Source organism: Cricetulus griseus (genome assembly GCF_003668045.3).
Source record: "Cricetulus griseus strain 17A/GY chromosome 1 unlocalized genomic scaffold, alternate assembly CriGri-PICRH-1.0 chr1_1, whole genome shotgun sequence".
NCBI lineage: Eukaryota > Metazoa > Chordata > Mammalia > Rodentia > Cricetidae > Cricetulus > Cricetulus griseus.
In genome coordinates, this window is record NW_023276807.1 from 49,179,774 (window position 1) to 49,198,928 (window position 19,155).

Sequence of the window (19,155 nt, forward strand, 5' to 3'; positions counted from 1 at the left end):
CTCATTGAAGAGCACAGAACATTTTATGCATTTCCCACAGTATCAAGCCTCCTAGGGCTTCTCTTTAGGCTTAGTGGCCCATACAAACTCATTCTGCGAGACAAAACATAAAAGTCTAGGAAAGATCCAAACATGGAAACACTTCTAAATGATATTGGATTTGTTACAGTTTAGATTCATGGTACTGGATTTGGGTACCATGCTAAGACACACATAGGCATTAAACAGGACAAAGTGATTTGTCCAGGGTTGTTGCTCCTACCAAATTTTAGACCACAATACCATTGTGACCCTGTGTACATCACAGATTCAGTACCTTTGATTCACCATGAAGCAGAAGTAACCAAGCAAGACCAACAGATATATTGGCAGGCTAAGTACTTGTGTGGTCCTTGGCAGGCAAGAGCTAGTTAGGATTAATCCAGGAGTAGCCTATATCCTGTGTTGATGACCACAATATCCACTGATGTTATTCTAAATAGCATTAGACAAAGCATGCGTCTGAGTCTATATCTACAAAGTATATTTACCTGCTCCATTCATTTCAGAATCACCTGAAGTTATCATAAAGGAAACAGTTTTTATAAATGAGTGCCAACCTAGAAGTGAAATTTATCTAGGGTGGTGACTCTGGGGAACAAATACTTGGACATTTACCACTCTACAGGAACTTGGCTTCTGAGAAGCAAGGAAGACCACTCTCTTTTGGTAAACTAGGAAACTGGTTCAGAGGATTAACTACCTCAAGGTCAGTGTCAGAGCCAAGATTTTCATCTAGGACTTCTGACTTGCACTGGGTCAGGTGACTAGGGGTAAAGAGCACTTGTAGCTGAGTCATAACCTAAGCTACATGTAAATCAAACTGAATTCTCACCATATCTAAGAATCTACGGTTTTTAGAAATCCACTAGCAAAACCAGATGGCCCTCTCTGATTTAAGAAGGAATCATCTGAAGTAATCAAAATTCACCACAAACTGTTCAAGAAGTTAAGACAGCATACAACGAAATGCATAGGCAATATTTATTGAAAGGTGTCAGCTCTTTTTTTTTTAATGAGGTCATTCAGCTTGTAAAGAGGTAAGGGATTCCTGTAAGGAAGGATTTGAAGTTAGAGAACATATGCTGCATTTATACAAAACAAGAAAATATCATTGGTGGAACCTAGAGATGCCGGTAGACATCTGGGGAAGGAGTACCTAAACTTTGGGGTAACACTAATCCAATAGTAGCCTAACCTACTCCCCAAATGATTAGCCCCATGTGTGCACTCAGCTGAAATGTCTAAGTTATTATTTCATGCGTGTGCCATTGTAATTCTTCAAACCAGAGCTAAAGACCAAAGACTCAGTAAGCAGAAGTTTAGCATAAATAACAGCCACATTCACCCAGCTTGGACTTTTCACAACCACATGTGAAAAGGGTGTCTCACCTCTCACCATCCCCTTCCCTTAAAGTCTTCCCAGACTCCCTGGCATACCTGCTCATCATAGACTTCATTGACAAAAGTCTCACTATTCATTAGATTTTCTTCTTCTTGGTTATTTTCTTTATCATAGTCCAAATTTCTTGACGGTGTTCTACAATCAAAGAAACAGTACCAAAAGAATAGTTTGCATAGAAAGCAATTGAGAGATGGCTCAGTGCTTAAGGGCACTCCCTGCTCTTGCAGAGGACCTGAATTTACTTTCCAGTACCCATATGGAGGCTCAAAGCTGTCTGGAACTCCAGTTGCAGGAATCCAATGGCTTCCTCTGGCCTCTGAAGGCACTACACATACACTGGACATGCATACATTCAGACAAACACACACAATATAAAAATAGATAACTCTAAAAAGTATATATCATCATTTATCTACTGCTATGGTTAATTACATAGAAACTGTTTCATTTTAATCATCTCTTCAATAAAGCAAATGATCTAGAGTGGATAATACTTGAGTCAATTATTATCTGTTACTAAGCAAAGATAGGATTGCTTCTCTCCTGAAGGAAGGCTAGTGACCATCAATGAGAAATAACTTCAAGGACAGACAAGGGGCAATGCGACACAAGTCAAGTAGGAAAGCATAGCAAGAGGACCAAGACTGAACCAGTTACATATTAACCAGTGTTTGATTAGACATGTGCATTCTCCTGCCTTTTCTTCCATCTGTGAATTGAAGACAGAAAAGCTAGGCAGCTTCTAAAGCATTAGGCTCCTTTATAATTCTTTGTCTGTAGACTGCTTAATGTTCCTTTTCAGTATGCTTAATCACTTTCTCCAAACACACCTCCCTACTGTATCTTAAAATGTCCGTAATACCATTTGGTTATTGTGTGTTTCTTTAGTGGCTTTCTTGCCCTTGGATGAAACTTAGTGTGGATTCTTTTTATTATTCCCGAATTTCACCTCCAGGTGTAGGCTAAGTTGTGCCCCACCAATGTTCCAAGTCCATGAAATGTAGATGGTGATGGCAGGCTTATTCAAGAGGCACTAAAGTTAAAGGAGATAGAAGGAACCTGGCCACATGACTGTGTCTCCCTGAGAAGAAGGGTGCCGACACATACAGAGGGGAAGACATTGTGAAGGGAAAAGGGAGACAGCCCACCATCTACCAACCAAGGAGATAAACAACACAATGCAGCTAATGCTAACCCTCAGATCTCAGACTCCCAGTCTCCTTGAGAACATACATTCATGTTTGTGATCCCCAGCCTGGTGCCCTAGCAGATCTTAACCTCCTGACAAACACTCCTTCAATCACTGGTGCTCACCCATTACTTCATAGATAGGGAAATCTCCTCACTTTCATTCCCATAGCTTCGTCTCCAACAGCTGTTGAATCAGATTTTAACTTTGTGAATGTCTCAGACCCCACACTGTATCACATACCTCAGATCTCACTCAAGGGGATCGACCCCATTCGTGTTTTTCCAGGTCACGTAACAGGTGCCTCATCATCTCAACCCTTCCTCAGAAAATGAATTCCTAGAGCGGGCTTAAGTCTTCAACACTACTCATTTTATAAGCTGCCTTTGAAAAGTAATTCTCTCGTGAATGCACTAGCAGTCACTCACCTTTTGAATTTACGTTTTCTTCTGAAGTGTAGAAATAGCCCCAGAACTGCCAGAATAGCTGCTAAAGCAATGGCTACACCCAGGGCTACATAGCCAGTGGCAGGGGCATGGGCTCCTTCTTGGCAGAACTCTCCACTATATCCCACCAGGCAGCGGCATTGTCTCAGCTTTCCCTCCATGGTGCAGATCCCTCTCCCATTGCAAAAGTCTTGGCTACAGGGCATACGCTTTGCCTCCTGTAAATCCTTTGACTGAACAGTTGCCTCTCTTCCCTTGGTTTCGGGGACCTTGCTCTCTAGTGCAGGCATACGAGTGCTTAGTGTTTTCCTGACAGGATGTCTCATTCCGTTTTGTCCTACATATTCACCTGTGGTAGACTCAGTAGCCTGGAAAGGTTCGGAAGCTTGTGGTGTCAACCTTTTCCGAGCTTCTGGCTTCTTATGTATTGATGTTGAATGAATTTTACCTGGATTAATACCTATAAAGACCAAGACAGATGGAACTGTTTGCTCAATCTCCTTCCCCTAGGTTATGGATACTCAGTCATTTTATTTAAATTGATGGAATCGAGGGCCTTTCAAACAATGTAAAACTGCCCAGCCTTATAGTGCATGCTCATGCTTCCTGTCCTAACAACCAGAAGGCATATTAGCTTTTCATGGGAATCTATAATAATTTATATCTAGTTGTCCACAAGTAGAGATTTCATGTGTCCAGTAACAAAAATCAGTGCTAACATGGCAGTGATATATTGGGTAAATATTTAAGGGGTAGTATTGAATTGGATATTTCCAAAAGCCATGAATACTGATGCACAACCGGAGCCTGGTAGGAGGTACTCACAATCCACTTCATCAGATCCATCCAGACAGTCATCATGACCATTGCAAACTTGCTCCATGGAAATGCACTTCTGACCATCATTACAGCATCGTGATGTCAGAGAGCACTGGACAGCTTCCACACATGTGTGGCCATCAACCAAGCAGTATCCACTGGGACACCTGCAAGTCTTGCCCTCGGGATTTGGTAAACAGATATGACTGCATCCTCCGTTATCTTTTGAGCAGCTGTTGTTACCTGCATATTCCCCCATTCCCAAACCAAAATTATATTAAGTAAGATTAGGCTCTGGGAGAGTTTCCCACAAGTTTCTTATAAATACATTATCCTCAAAAGGCACAGACATTTCCAACAAATTAGGCAGTTCTTCCATTTGATTCCTTTTAGTTAATTGATAATTCTTCATAGATCAACTTAGCTTTAAACATTTAACAAGGAACCACCTTAAGAAAAGTTGAGGGAACCTCTTAATTATTCAAGACTACATTGTGGACATGCTTCAGCCAAACCCATCCAATGGCAGAACCAGAAAGGCCTTGGAAATAAAACTATTGTTAGTTGGAAGCATGGAAGCTGGGAGGTTTATTGTCCCTCTTATAGCCTGATTTAGGGAGCCATTTGTCATTTAGGATCATCCCTCAAGGCTCAGTCTTAAGCTACTAATGAGGTCTTGGCATGTGGGACATTCCAGGCTTGGTGGCCCAGAGCTGTATGTGATGCAGATAAACTTACACAAGGGTGTAAAGCTCCCTCCTTCCAGCTCTAAGAACTAAATAACAGAAAATTTGAGTGACCATCTGTCACTTGGAGGAAGTCTAAACATTATCTCCTTGTTGAACCAAGACTGGCAGCTTCCACGTGACTAGCATGCTTCCATGGAGGTTTGATTTTCACAAACAAACAAACAAACAAAAAACAATGGGGTGACATACTCTTAAGACTAATGTGCTCATCATGTCTGACTGTTCCCAAGCCCATGCTTTGAGGTTCGGACAACAACAAATATAGATACAACTGATGGTAAGTAGAATGAAGGCTAGCTCTGCTTCAGAGTTTGTGTGTCTGTCTGTGTGTGTGTGTGTGTGTGTGTGTGTGTGTGTGTGTGTGTGTGTGTGTGTTACTAAAGATTTGACCCAAAGTAGGCAAGAGCCAAGCTGATCCTCTAACCCCTTTTCTTTAAAGCTGATCCTCCAACCCCTTTTCTTTAAGGACAGGCTCTCACTAAGGTCCACACATAGCCTCACTTTGTAAATCAGACAGGCCTTCAGCTTGAATCATTCCACCTCAGCCCCCACCAAGCTAGAGCCACCTACCTGCACCGACTACCAGGTGTTTCTCAACTCTCAAGTGGTGTTTTGTTTATTATAAAATTAGTAGTGTTTAGTACACAAGAACAAAGTGATACATTCTGGTTTCTGATTTTATGGATTTTCTGTGTATGTGAATGTTGTGTGTTTAGTGTCTGTATGTGTTTAGTGTGCTTTTTCTTTGGCTCTTTTCTTCCCTGTTTGTTTATTTTGTCCTATTATGATTTGCTTTTATCTTACCTTATTTTATCATCGCCACTATTTTTAGATGCCTTTTGTATTCTAATGTGAGTGAAAGAAAGAGTGTGGATTTGGGTGGGTGCAGAGGCAGGGAGGATCTAGGAGGAATTGGAGGAGGGTAGACGGTGGTCAGGGTGTACAATATGAAAAACTCTATTTTCAATTAAAAAATGTGTGTGGAGGAGACTTGCTCATTGGTAACATTCAGGCCCCGTGTTTACAAGGTCTGGGTTAGATCCCAAGCGCAGCAAATATACAAAGCAACAGAACAAAACAAAAAAAAATCCAACATAAACTGCTGGAAGCCAGAGTCTGGAAGGTACATGAAGGGAAAAAATAAAATAAAATTTAAAAGAATGAAAGTGAAAACAGACTCAGGTTTTATAATGTAGATCTTAAGAGCCCCCTAAAGGATCCGACCTCAGCATCACTCTATTGAAAGTTGCTGGAAATAGAAGAAATACAGCTTAGTGGGAGTTATTTAGACACTGGAGGCACACCTCTGAAGAGCATTCTAGGATTCTAGTCTCTTCTACTTCTTCTTCTCAGACATGAGTAGAACACATTATTTCTCTGCCAGCTACACACTCCTGTTATGTAGTGTTGTTGTGTCATAGATCTCAAAGCAAAGAGACAGCCATTGAAGACTGGAACCTGCAGACCACGAGCTAGAATAAAGTCCCCTTCTTAGAAGTTGGCTGTCTCCCATATGTTTATAGTAATAGCCATTGAAAGCCAGCACACCAAATCTACCAATTCCCAGCCCATGTTTGGTACACAATTCATAAGACAATGGGGTCAATGGTTTACCTGACCCAGACTATAGAGAACTGCATACACGCAAGACCATTGTGCAGAACAATAAGAATTTTAGAGAGAAATTTTTTAACGTAATTGGGGAAAACAAAGACATTCCAAGGAGATGATAGGGTGGAGTGTCCCCTCTGTGGGTGCTCAGTGGACTGCAATGCTGTCACAGTCATTGGAGGTGTACTTACCCTGTTGACTAAGTGTACTATAAACTTTTAAGTCTACAATCTTCTGGTCTACTTGGAACCATTGGCTTTCTGAGACTTGAGCTTTGTTGTACCAAACTTTGGTGATCTGGGCTGAAACAAAAGCCAGCGAGTAACTGTTAGCAGAAATAAAATCCATGACAGAACCATTCCCAGGCAAAGAAATCCATTCAGTAGAAACACTTTAACTCATCTGTGTTATACAAAGAAGCAAAAAGAATTTTTCAGAATAGGTGTATATATTTTTCTGGGTTTATTGTGAGAAAGAAATTCTGAGAGGACTTTTAATAATGACAAATTTCCAATAAAAAAGTCTCAAGTTAGGCATGTGTGGTAGCAAAAACCTATAATCCCAGCACTTGGGAGGCTGAAGCAGGAAAACTGAATTTGGGGGCCAACCAGGGCTACAGAATGATACACTGCCTCAAAAAAAAACAACACATAAAAATAAACGAACTCAAGGTTACATGACAATAAATTATAACTAGAATATTAATAAATGTTGAACTAGAAAGAACAAGCGAGACATAAATGTAGTCTAGGCAATTAGTGAGGATTGTCTCCAAATTCATTAGAACTCATCTCTGGGAATGGCTCACTTGTAGGACGAGCTATGAGGGATCCTAAAGTGGATGGGAAGCAGCTCGTCACACACCTCAGACCCTCAGGCGCAGGATCTGAGGACTTGTTCTGCTGTGGCTGATTGACATTTGGACACTTAAGGAGACAGGTTTATTTTAAATATTTTCTCCAGTTTCATCAAGTCTAGATACTCATCAGAAGTTTAGTCACGGGAATCTAGCATAGACACTGTAAGGTAATAGAACACCGTGATTTTTTTGGCACCGCCTTAATATGCTAGAAATGGCCATATTTGAGTCCTAGATAAAGCTGTGTGTGTGCGTTGAGAGCAGAAGCAGGAGTAAGCAGGGGGAAGGGGGTACTGATAGGACAGGGAATGGGGTTTTCTGAAGGTAATAGGGGTTTGAATAAGAACAAACATAACAATAAACATGTCTGAAAATGTGAATCAGAAAAGGTTATTTAAAAATGAAAATACAAAGAATGTTGTATAATCCACTTTGAACCTCATGTGTACTTCATCAACTAAAACAGGTATTTTCATTTGATTGGTAAGATGGAATAAGTAGTGACTGAGAGAAGGCATGCCACCTAGTTCCAACTCCTGCTCATTCTCTCTTGCACTAGAGTTGGCCAAGGGTCCATGTACTGAAGGCTTGGTCTCCAGCTTGCGACTAAGGGGAAGGAAGCTAGATTATTAATGGGATGCTCTAGATGGAGATTTTAGGTCCCTGGCCTTCCTCGCTCTCTCTCTTTGCTTTGCATCCATGGGAGAATTTGTTTCTCTACCACATGACACATCATGGTATACTTCTTCACCAAAGATCCAAATGCAACCGGGACAAGTACACTGAAACCCATGGGACTGTGAATCCAAGTCCTTTCTCCACAGGAGTCTGTTGTCAGATGTGTTTTGTTGAAGTGACAGATAGGTAACAAAGCAGTAAGGACCATCAAATGAAATACAGAAATTTTGTCACCTGAACTTAGTCATATAGAGCAGCGGTTCTCAACCCTGGGTCGCAAGCCTTGTGGGGTCACATATTGGATATCCTATATATATATCACATGGTTACATCATGATTCGTAACAGTAGCAAAAATACAGTTATGAAGTAGCAATGAACTAATTTTATGGTTGGGGGTGATCACAACCTGAGGAACTGTATTAAAGTTTTGCAGCATTAGGAAGGTCGAGAACCATTGACATAGAGACTGACCAACAAAGGGAAAGGTCCTCCAAGCCATAGATGCACTGTTACACAACCTTTTTTAGGCTAGGGAAGCCAGTCATTCTTCTAAAAGAAAGACACTGCTAGGGACGGGTGCTAAGAAGCAGATACTCTTTGGATTCCAGGAGTGAATTCATATCACAGTTCAGTCTATACAAGAAGACTTACCATCATCAACTGTTGTCCACAACATCATGTCTTGACCACATGCAAAGAGGTGAAGACCCTTAACTCCTTGGTGGTTCACTGTGTATCCTGAGCCATCTAGTTGAATGCTTTGTATAAGCCCCTGCCCTAGGAAGAGATGCTCAGTTAATTTCATTTAGTCCCAACAGCTGTACTATATCCTGGAACTTGTTATGTCTTGTCCCAGTTTCAGGATGACACTGCCATTCAGGCTTGGAATCAATTCTTCCTCATTCACCTCTCAATAACAGTGATTCATAGTGATTTGCATCTATGTAGTGCATATATATGCATATATGTATAGAATGTATATACTATATATAGTGTATGTGGTGTGAGCATGTGATTCACAGTGATTTGTATGTGTGTGTGTGTGCATAGTGTATATATGCATGCACTACATATATAGTGTATGTGATGTGTGTGTGTGTATACATGATGAGTGAGTATGTAAGTCATGTGTATACATGCGATTGCAGGTTTGCTTGTGTCGCAGTATATGTTTTGAGGTCAGCTGACAAAGTCAGGTTTCTTGTTTGAGACAGAGGTTCTTTGCTATTTGCTGCTGCATATACCAGGCTAGGTGTCCCACAAGCTCCCACCTCCAGTGGGACAACTGGGATTACCAACATGTGCTATGGTGCTCAGCTTTACACGGGCTCTTGGGATCTAATCACAGGTCCTCAGACTTGTAAGGCAGATGCTTTTCCCATTGAACCATCACCCCATTATTATTCATATTTTTTGAGTTCTCAGTCTTATCTTTCACAAAAGGGCAACTGCATGACTCTATGGGCTATACTCTGCTACTTAGGAAAAGACTCTCCTGTCTCTACTGTGCTGGCAGATGAAAATAAAGATCTGAAAGTCCATTGAGGTTATGGCTGAAGATCATTGACCAGAACTTCATTACCCAGTGCAGGGTCTGTCAGGTTCATATTTAGAGTGTAGATATTAATTGCTTACCAGTATCAGCCCAGTATACTCGGGTCCCTGAATCGGAAAAGGCCAGGCCCACAGGTACCTGGGATTTCAGCCATAGCGCCCTTCTTCTGCTGCCATCCATAGAGGCACATTCAATGCTGGAGCCATGTCTCCCATCATCCTGTGATCCCAGGTCTGCCAAGCACATGACTGCCATAGGTGGGTGGAGGACAATAGAGGTTGGGTGGTAAAGGTTTTCACTGAGCAAGACAATGGGATACTGGCCTTTTGAGGAAGCAACATTGATGTGGGGATTCTCACTGTCAATCCAATATATGTTTCCACTCAGCCAGTCCAGAGCAAAGTCAACCACTGTCCCCTTCCCTGATATGATTCTCCGCCATGAGAGTATCCCTGGGTCTTTCAGCATCAGTAGCCTGATGTCACTGGTATTCAGCTCTGACAGGTAAAGGGCCTTTTCCTGGACAAGATAATCCACTGATGCCAGCTGGTTGACACTGGTAAAGGGAAGTGTTCTGTGTTCCGGTACAGTTGTTTGTTGTGGTGTAGTCTTAAGATTTTTCAGATAGATCTATGGGGAGAAATTAGGTGGATGACACTGGTTGAGTCTACTCTATTTTTCTTATCTCGGTATCACATTGGTGCTAGGATTCTTACATTAATATTTTCAGACATTTTATCTCCTGAAAGCAGAAAGCAGTTAATTTGTTCCTTTCCTGGAGCCTTTAACACTGAAAATTCCTGAAATCCATGTGTCTTAGACAGGGTTACAATTGCTGTAATGAAACGCCATGATCAAAAGCAACTTGGGGAGAAAGGGGTTTATTTGGCTTATGCTTTTGCATCATAGTTCATCATCAAAAGGAGTCAAGACAGGATCCTGAAGGCAGGAGCTGATGCAGAGGTCATGGATGAGTGATACTGACTGGCTTGCTCAGCCTGCTTTGTTATAGAACTCAAGACCGTGCCCAGGGATGGCACCACCCCTAATGGTTTGGACTCCCCCATTGATCACCAACTGAGAAAATGCCCTACAGTTGGATCCTTATAAAGGCATTTTTCTCAACTGAGGCTTCCTCTTTTCGGATAACTCTAGCTTTGTGAAGTTGACATAAAACTAGCCAGGACATCATGTATTTTGAAGATATGATCACTGTCAAAGGTCCTTCTCTTTAAATGATACTTATTAATTAATGTCCCACTGACCTTGGAGCTGATCCTCAACCCCAAAATTTTGTTTCCTTGTTTTACAATTTCCCAAGTTGACAGGTGCTCTGAGTGAGGACATGTTTGTTTGTACTTTTAGTCTCTATTCATTTAAGACACTGTGGCAGCTTGAACATAATTTGTCCCCATAATTTCATATGGAGTGGCAATAATAGGAAGTGTGGATTTTTTGGAGTGAGTGTGGCCTTGTTGGAGCAAAAGTATCACTATGGGGGTGGGCTTTGAGGTTTCCTATGCTCCCAGTGTCTCAGTCAACTTCCTGTTGCCTACAAGGTATAGGACTTTCAGTTATTCCTAAAGCACCATGTCTGTCTTCCATGAAGAACACGGTGCCATGTTCTCCACCATGATAATGGACTGAATCTTTGAAATTGTAAACAAGCCCCAATTAAGTGTTTTCCTTAATAAGAGTTGCTGTGGTCATGGTGTCTCTTTACAGCAATAGAAACCCAACTAAGACAAAAGTGATAAAAATATGCTTCCTTTCCAGGCTAGAACTCAGGGAGTTGCTTGGATCAGAGCTAATCTGAATTCTCACAACTCCTTGGGTAAGTAAACAAAGACAAATTCCTCTCCACTTCCTAACCTCACTGTGTTCTGGTGTACTAAATATGTCTTAGAGTAGTGGTTCTCAACCTGTGCGTTGTGACCCTTTTGGAAGCCAAATGACCCTTTCACAGGGGCTGCCTAAGATCATCAGAAAACATAGGTATTTAAAATATAATTCACAGCAGTAGGAAATTACAGCTATAAAGTAACAACAAAAATAGTTTTATGGTTGGGGTCACCCCAACACAAGGAACTGTATTAAAGGTTCACACATTAGGAAAGCTGAGAGTCAATGTCTTAAAGGAATTAAAATGTGCATGATTTTCATTTATGCATTTCAAGAAACCCTATGTTGGTTACCATAGCCCTTTTAAGCTCAGTGTTCTACAGTACAGGATACCCAGAGCACAGTGAATACTAAACATTAAGTTTAGTTTTAAGAATTTTAGTCTCTGTTTTAAGAATTTTCCAAGGGTTGGAAATGTAGACATGTCAGGCAAACTCTCGAACAGTACCTGAGTGAGAACAGTAGGCAATACTAGGAACACAAACTCAGACTCTTGGAGGGAGACACAGGTCATTCCATCATCTGCCAGCAGGAGGCCAAGTGGGCAATGACAATTTCCCTTGGCTCGTGGACTCAGAAGGCACAAGTGAGAGCATCCCATGTCCAGACAAGGACTAGAAGACCTGGGCTGGAGAACTTCATGCATTATCTGTAAGAAAAGAGCTGGATGCTGCTAAGTGCTAAATCCTTCCAAATAGAAAGCCAATCAATTGTCTTCACCTCTTTTTCCCTTTCCTTTTTTTCTTCACCCTCTACCTTTTCTTCTCTCTGTCTTTATGTACAAAGGTGGAACACAGGGCCTCGTGCCTGCTTAGCAAGTACCACTCTACCATGGAGTTATGACCACAGCCCAGATAATGTTCTTAATCACTGTGGGTGGATGCTACCTAACTTGGTGAATGGATAGCTCATAAGCATATCTTTTACCTGGATGACCAGGGAGATACTTTAAGATACTCAACATACCTTGAGTCCAAAGGGCTGTCCAGAACGCTTGATAAGGACAGCCCTGTCCTTGCCTGTAATCTTCTCCACACGCTGTATTGTTCTTGTCTTTAGGTCAGACCAGAAGAGTTCATCTTCAAACACAGCGACTGAAAAGGGGCTCTTGATTTGTGTTAGCTGCATCATCTACAATGGTGAAGGTGAGCTTTTTGGGGTGAGTTTTACACAAGACACATGATATTTCAACTGAGCCTAATGTCAAGAGGACACTTACACTAATGCCACTACCATCTAGGTTGGCAGAGCCAATGCAGTGAAATTTCGCATCAGACCAGAATATCTTCCAACTTAACTGGTCAAGGGCTATGCTAGTTGGTTGGCCAAGGCCTTCATTGACAAGCATCTTCCTGCTGCTACCATCCATTCCTGCTTGTTCTATTTGAGGTTCTTCTCCGATTTCGGACCAATACATCAATCTGTATGAATAAAAGCCAGTTTTAAGGCAGTGTATCACCTCAGAGAAAACATCTATCAATTCATTTCTTAAAACATTGACTTATAAAGATTACAAATGGATCTAAAAAACAGTAGCTTAGAATTCAACATCATCACAACAAAATGGAAAAATATTGACTTATGGTTCAATTAATCTTTTCCTCAACTTTTAATTAGTTCATCTTCTTAGTTATAATTGTAAAATATTAGAAGAAAGTTTTTCGTGAAACTTTATAGTGATTGTTTAGTTGTTATTAATTACCACAAGAAGCTAGGGAGTTCAATAATCCCTAGCCTGGAAAGGATGCAGGGATGTTGCCAATCTTTCCTTAACTAGAAGGTGGGCTTAAAAAATAGAAAATAAAAAGGGAAAAATAAAAATAGGTTAAAAATATACAAAACAGCTCTAAAAATTATCATGGGTGGATGTCTAGATGAGACCACATTGTTGACTGTGGCTGTTAAATGCACCAGAAACTACTGTTAGTGTGGTGGAGTTCGTGCTGAAAATTCCTGAGGAGGTGTGTTAAAAGGTAAGAAAGAAGAATGATGATATCAAATGTGGGGTATCACTGACCCTAGATTCCCTATATCTTTTTCTTATGTTTTTTACACATATAGTCATCCTAGTGACAGACTGGGAGCATTAATTTGTGTGTCTTTGGGCTGGAGAGATGGATCAGTAGAAAAAGTTCTTGCCTTGAAGCCTGACCACTTGAGTTCAATTCTTGGAAACCACATGATGGGAAGAGAGAACCAAGTCCTACATGTTGTCTTCTGACTTCCACATGTGTGCTGTAGTATCAGCAAACACACACACACACACACACACACACACACACACACACACACACACACACAATTTTTAAAAGCACAAAATCACCATGCCTTTTTAGAAAGAAAGGACTGTAAGCTGAATCACTCAAGCTTAGTTCAAATCTAGATGATCTTGAATTAACTATCCTTACTAGTTCCCTTCTCTCATTATCTGCCATTTAAAAATCACAAGTGTGTTCCAGGAGTCTATTTGTATGTCTTAGAAACCATTGTAGACTGTGACTTGAGTAGCACTTGGAACTTCTCCCAAAATTTTGAGATGTTTAATAGCCATGCATCAGGTTGACACAAATCAGCACTAGATCTAAAACCACACACATTTTCAATTGATTCATTCTAGATTGAGATAACACAAGCATCAAAGTAGAACTAGGCTGGGATAACCAGCTTAAGGTTCTTGACCAGGTGTTTTGACACCTGACTCACCCATTTAGGGGATCCAAAGCCAAAGAATGGGGCTGAATTACATCATCCAGGACAACTGTGAACTCGGACTTTCCTCTCTCAACAGCAGTTAATTGAATTGCCAAAATCTGGCCAGCTCCCCTATCAGTCCAGTAGAGATTCCTTCCAATCCAGTCAACCACTATACAGTCTGGCTTTATCCCTAAAGAGACCATTCAACAGGTATGCTTATGCTAAATCATAACTTCAGGAGGCTTAAACCAAGAGATTCTAAACTAGCATGCCATAGTCATTCATTTTCCAAGTACTGTATGAATATCCAACCTAGAAAACTATCAATATGTTCCAAAATACTATTGTAGAGGAAGATGATCATTTAAAGCAATGGTTGATGGCTTGCAGCTTGGTAGAACCCATATTCACTGAGATGACAATTGTTGTGGCTTTCTATTTCTTACTAACCAGAAAGCCTTGATTCCTTACTATTGAGATAAATCCTAACCCATGTTTATATTAATTGCCCCTCATTGTGTGGTTTATACTTTGTACATTTAATAAGAGCTTTCCATACACACCTACCTCTTACCACCATCCCATCCTTCTTTGTGGCCATACTTATCCACCTTATACTCTCTGCATTGGGATCTGCCCAAAACACTTTCTGATCCACTAAGTCATAGTCCACTGAGTAAATAGCCAGGTTCTTGTCCGTAGTTGCCAGGATATCTTCTTTTAAGCTTCTCAGCCCAGAAAGGAATAGGTTAAAGTCAATTGCAACAAGCAGGATTGGTTCAGCACCTGCCAAGAAGAAATGGCTTTCAATGTGACCATAAAGGAGTTTATACAGGGAAGATCAGCACAGGCTAAAGAATAAAAAAATATGGCCAGGTACAAGGAGTTTGGCTTCTTGTTGCCAAGGCTGGGCTGCCAATTAGCTCAAATGGAAGGAGTGCTTCATAACACAATGGTTACATAACAACCAGACTTAAGGGTATATAGAATACAGTAATTATTAGCTTAAATTAAAGGCAACATCTTTTTTATTTTCCTACTTAGTGAACAAAATAGTGAATTTCATTGTGACATTTGCATTATACACATCATTGTACCTTGCTCCTATCTGTTCCCTCCGTCCACTTTCATTCCCCAACAGTGCTTGTCTACTTCCTTTCTTCAAACAGTCCCCATTCTGCTTTTATGTCACACAGGCACATGCACCAATTCCAAATATGATAGAAAATGTGTGATATTTTATTTCTTCCCTCTCTTACTGTCTCTTATCCTACCCCTTCTAACCCACTTTGTCCCCACCCAAAGTCCCCCAATTCCTTTCATGACATTTCATACTGAAATCTAGATTCCACATAGAGGGGGAAAACTGCAATATTTGTCTTCTTGAATCGGACTTATTTCACTTAACATAATCTCCAGTACTATTCATTTTCTTGTCAGTGACTTAATTTCATTTTTCTTTATGGCCAAATAAATTCCATTGTGCATATACACCACATTTTCTTTAACCACACATTCATTGATAAGCATTAATCTGGCTCTGAATGAAATACTGGGGCAGATGGGAAGGAAAGAAATATTGGATAAGTTAGGTTGACCCACAGTCATTAGAGAGTTAGAGATTTAGTACTCATGATCCAGGACATAGAAGACATTCCCAGCTTCAGGTTACCTGTTGCCTTACAAGTGTGCCCATCAGGGCCCAGCAAGTAACCAGGGTGACAGGCACAGATATATGAGCCCTCTGTATTGATACAGGTCTGACTGCAAGGTCGACCAGCTGGCTGCTGACACTCATTTACATCCTGACAGATTTGACCACTGCTTTCCAGCTGAAAGCCTGGGCCACAAGCACACACCTGGAAGAGATAAGAGGCCATCAACACAGTCTGAAGACAGAAGAACATTGACAAAACAACTTTGATCTTCCTATGAAATTCGCATGTTTATACATTCCATTTTGACAACTGAAGCATTTTTGCCTTGAACAGTCACTTATTTCTCTTTGCCTCATCAACCTCCCTGTATGCCCTTCTAACCATCATAGGACCAGAGTAACATTGGCTAGGTTCAGCCCAGGACACCGGAGCCTCTACTGCATTCATAAGAGAAGCACATGAAGCTAACTGAATTGGTCATCTGCCAGTAGCGAGCTGCTGTTACCAAATATCAGAAGGCTTTCTTTTGCTAGACTATGAGACTGGAGCTCACTGCATGCAGCTGAGTAATACTGCCTTTAACATAGCCAGTTCTCAACTTCAGAGCATGGTGGATTCCAAATATCCACAGGGAAGCAGCTTTCAGGTTGGTGCTTTCCTGATCTGCCCAGATGTTTGCATCTTAGCACCATGCAATATTTCTCCCACAGCTTAAGAAGAGACAGGAAGGGCCACGGGTCTTTGAGATCAAGGTGCCATCAGGGACAAACCTGCATGAGTGCACTTCTGGCTTTGCTCAGCACAGATGTGACTGATAGAGAACAAACAGTAACTTCAGCAACTCACTGGTCCAGCTGGGGACAGGTAGCAGGAATGGTAACATCGCCCTGGGCTGCATACTGATGAAGAACACTCTCCACCCTCATCTGAACCATCAGCACAGTCCTCTCGGCCATCACACACCATGCTGAAGCTGAGGCAGGCACCAGTAGCACACTGGAACTCAGAATCCAGGCACTTCAGTGGAGCACCTGTTGGGGAAGCGATTGCCTTCCACTAGGGTTTTACAATCCAGCCCTAAGCCTCACTCCCCTACATGGCTCCCAAGATCCCTCCAATGAGAAGAGGGTGGACTGCAGCATTTGCATGAAAGCTCTGGGCACCTGCCTCAGTGAGAATGGTGAGCACTTACATTCAGCCTCATCACTGCTGTCTCTGCAGTCGCTCTGTCCATCACAGTGCCAGAAATCAGGCACACACTCGTCTCCACTTCCACAGGCCCACTGCCTTGGGCCACATGGAAGCACCTTGGAGTCACAGTCCTGAGGAGACAGTGATAATCAGTGCCTCCCCCCAGCTAAGAAGGGGTCGAAGATTTAGACAAGACCCCAGTCAAGGAGACTATTCTCAAGTCTCTTCTGGAAGGATGCCAGATGAAACATAAGTGCCCAAAGGGGACACAAATTATGACAGTCTCTTGCAGTAGCTGCACATTCAGCCTACCCTTAAGAGTAGCTTGTTTCTCCAGTGAGACTCCCTTAGAGAAAACTACATTTTTATTTGTAAGTGGCTATCAACTGGAGATAGCTTCTAGGTTGGGGATAGGGGCATGGGTGTACTTCTCCTTTCAGTTCTAGGACCCCGTCTGGTACAGGTCCATGCCTGCCCCATGCATAATGCCTAAGTCTCTGTGAATTCACACGTGCTTCCATCCTGTTGTGTTTAGATGTTTAGCAATGAAGGCCTTGTTTCATTGCTGTTTACAATCTCATCAAGGAGAAAAATGACTGCCATGCTCTCATGTCATGCCTGGCATGTTCTCCTCGACTTGGGTAATGGTCTATGGTGTTGTCTGGCCTCTAGAGAAGAAACTTGCCATGCCTGGAGAGGACCGGAGTGAGGCTCAGCCTCATATTCCAGCAGACCATAAACTTAGAGAAAGACTGGCATTTCACCTTTAGGAATGCCAATTAGACAATTGGTGCCGCCTTGACGCTCAAACACCTACCCAAACTGAGGAGGACAAGAACCTCAAATGCAGTTAAGTCTGGACTTATGCTCAGGCTCTTGAACTTAGGGCTATCCTGCACAGCGTTCCCTCCTGTGGAGGCAAGCGGCATCCAAGCAGAATACAACTATAGGCACCTCTTCTCACAAGGAGTGGCCTGCCTGGTGTGGTGGGGCAAACAAATAAACTGTTCTGTGAATAATCAGAAAAATAAATAAATAAAGTGTGGAGGAATGATTAATTGGGACATCTTCATTTCATCTGGATAACAGAAGCCAAGGAATCAAACCAAGAAATGATCCTAAAGCTCTTTCTGCCACAATGATACATGCTCCGGTGAATTAAAATTGATAGCATTGTAGAGCAGTGGTGGCACTTACCTTCAGTCTCAGAACCTGGGGCAGAGGCAGGCAGATTTCTATGAGTTCAAGTCAAGCCTGGTCTACAGAGAGAGTTCCAGGACAGCCATGGCTACACAGAAAAACCTGGTCTCGAAAAATGACAGCAAAAATAAAAATAAAATTGACAGACAGCATCGTTAGCATTTCCTCTGACTTGGGAGGTGCCATCTTTGTACCTGCTCAAACCCGGAGCCTTTAGACATATTCCCAGCTTCTGAGCACTAAGGTCATGTGCAAGCAGGTGGCATCTGGGACAGTTCTTGAGCTACAGCAAGCTTCGTGGTAACAATTCAAAGGAGCTAGGGTAAAAGCCTATCCAGTCTCAGAGCTCAGCTTTGGATTGGCTATTCAAGCCATGGTGATCATGTTCTAATCCTTGCAGCTCTCCTACAACACAAGTTCCTCTTAAAAGGTTGACTTTCTGCAGTCTCCTGGTCACACTCGGATGAAGCTATGGGTGACTAATCTGCCTCTGTGTTTTCCTGAATTTCCCAACCGAGAGCATGTGTCACTGTGTTTGAGAGCTACAGTCAGCAAGCCATTCTGAATAGAGAATCAAAAACATTTCTGAATATTGAGTCTTTACCATGCACATAACAGATTGCTTCTTGTCACTGCTCCCTAAACAATACTGTGTTGAATCTATTTACTCAGCAGAAACACAGCATTAGTTGTTATAAGTAACCTAAAGAGGATTTAATGTGTGGGAGCACATGGGTTTATTATAAGCAAACACTATGCCACCCCCTATGAAAGAATTTGCATCCACAGATTCTGGCATCCTGGGAAGATCCAAGAACTGACTCCCTTTGGCTACTCTGGGGGCAATGGTACCTCTGTGTATTTCTAAAGGAGGAGTACACTACCTTCTCATCAGTTCCATCTTTGCAGTCTATATCATGGTCACATATCCACTCTGCCAACACACATTCTCCACTCTCTGGGCACTTCATCTCCCCTTCTGGACACCGTAAGGCAACAGGGCAGCCTTCCTCATCTGAGTGGTCCAGGCAGTCTCGGTTCCCATCACAATGCAGAGAAGAAGATATGCATTGGCCATTTTCACATTGAAATTCAGAGGAGCTGCATTTTTCACGAACTGAGAAAGGTGACACTGGGTAAGAGCTCAGGCAACTATGA

General features: G+C 41.9%; 1 protein-coding gene across 1 annotated transcript in view; it reads right to left on the reverse strand.

The window, feature by feature from the left end:
- Positions 1 to 1,016: 1,016 nt before the first annotated feature.
- LOC103160853 (prolow-density lipoprotein receptor-related protein 1) overlaps positions 1,017 to 19,155 on the reverse strand; it is a 49,173-nt gene continuing 31,034 nt past the window's right edge. Inside the window, exons 18-33 of the mRNA XM_027391243.2 lie at positions 18,882 to 19,114; positions 16,799 to 16,928; positions 16,453 to 16,637; positions 15,621 to 15,807; positions 14,516 to 14,734; positions 13,958 to 14,138; positions 12,474 to 12,675; positions 12,221 to 12,385; positions 11,703 to 11,903; positions 9,433 to 9,982; positions 8,449 to 8,574; positions 6,450 to 6,560; positions 3,905 to 4,141; positions 3,062 to 3,539; positions 1,480 to 1,579; positions 1,017 to 1,090 (exon numbers count right to left, since the gene is read on the reverse strand). Coding sequence (XP_027247044.2) covers positions 1,061 to 1,090; positions 1,480 to 1,579; positions 3,062 to 3,539; positions 3,905 to 4,141; positions 6,450 to 6,560; positions 8,449 to 8,574; positions 9,433 to 9,982; positions 11,703 to 11,903; positions 12,221 to 12,385; positions 12,474 to 12,675; positions 13,958 to 14,138; positions 14,516 to 14,734; positions 15,621 to 15,807; positions 16,453 to 16,637; positions 16,799 to 16,928; positions 18,882 to 19,114 — 3,335 coding nt within the window. The 3' untranslated portion in view covers positions 1,017 to 1,060. The remainder of the gene's footprint in view (positions 1,091 to 1,479; positions 1,580 to 3,061; positions 3,540 to 3,904; positions 4,142 to 6,449; positions 6,561 to 8,448; positions 8,575 to 9,432; positions 9,983 to 11,702; positions 11,904 to 12,220; positions 12,386 to 12,473; positions 12,676 to 13,957; positions 14,139 to 14,515; positions 14,735 to 15,620; positions 15,808 to 16,452; positions 16,638 to 16,798; positions 16,929 to 18,881; positions 19,115 to 19,155) is intronic.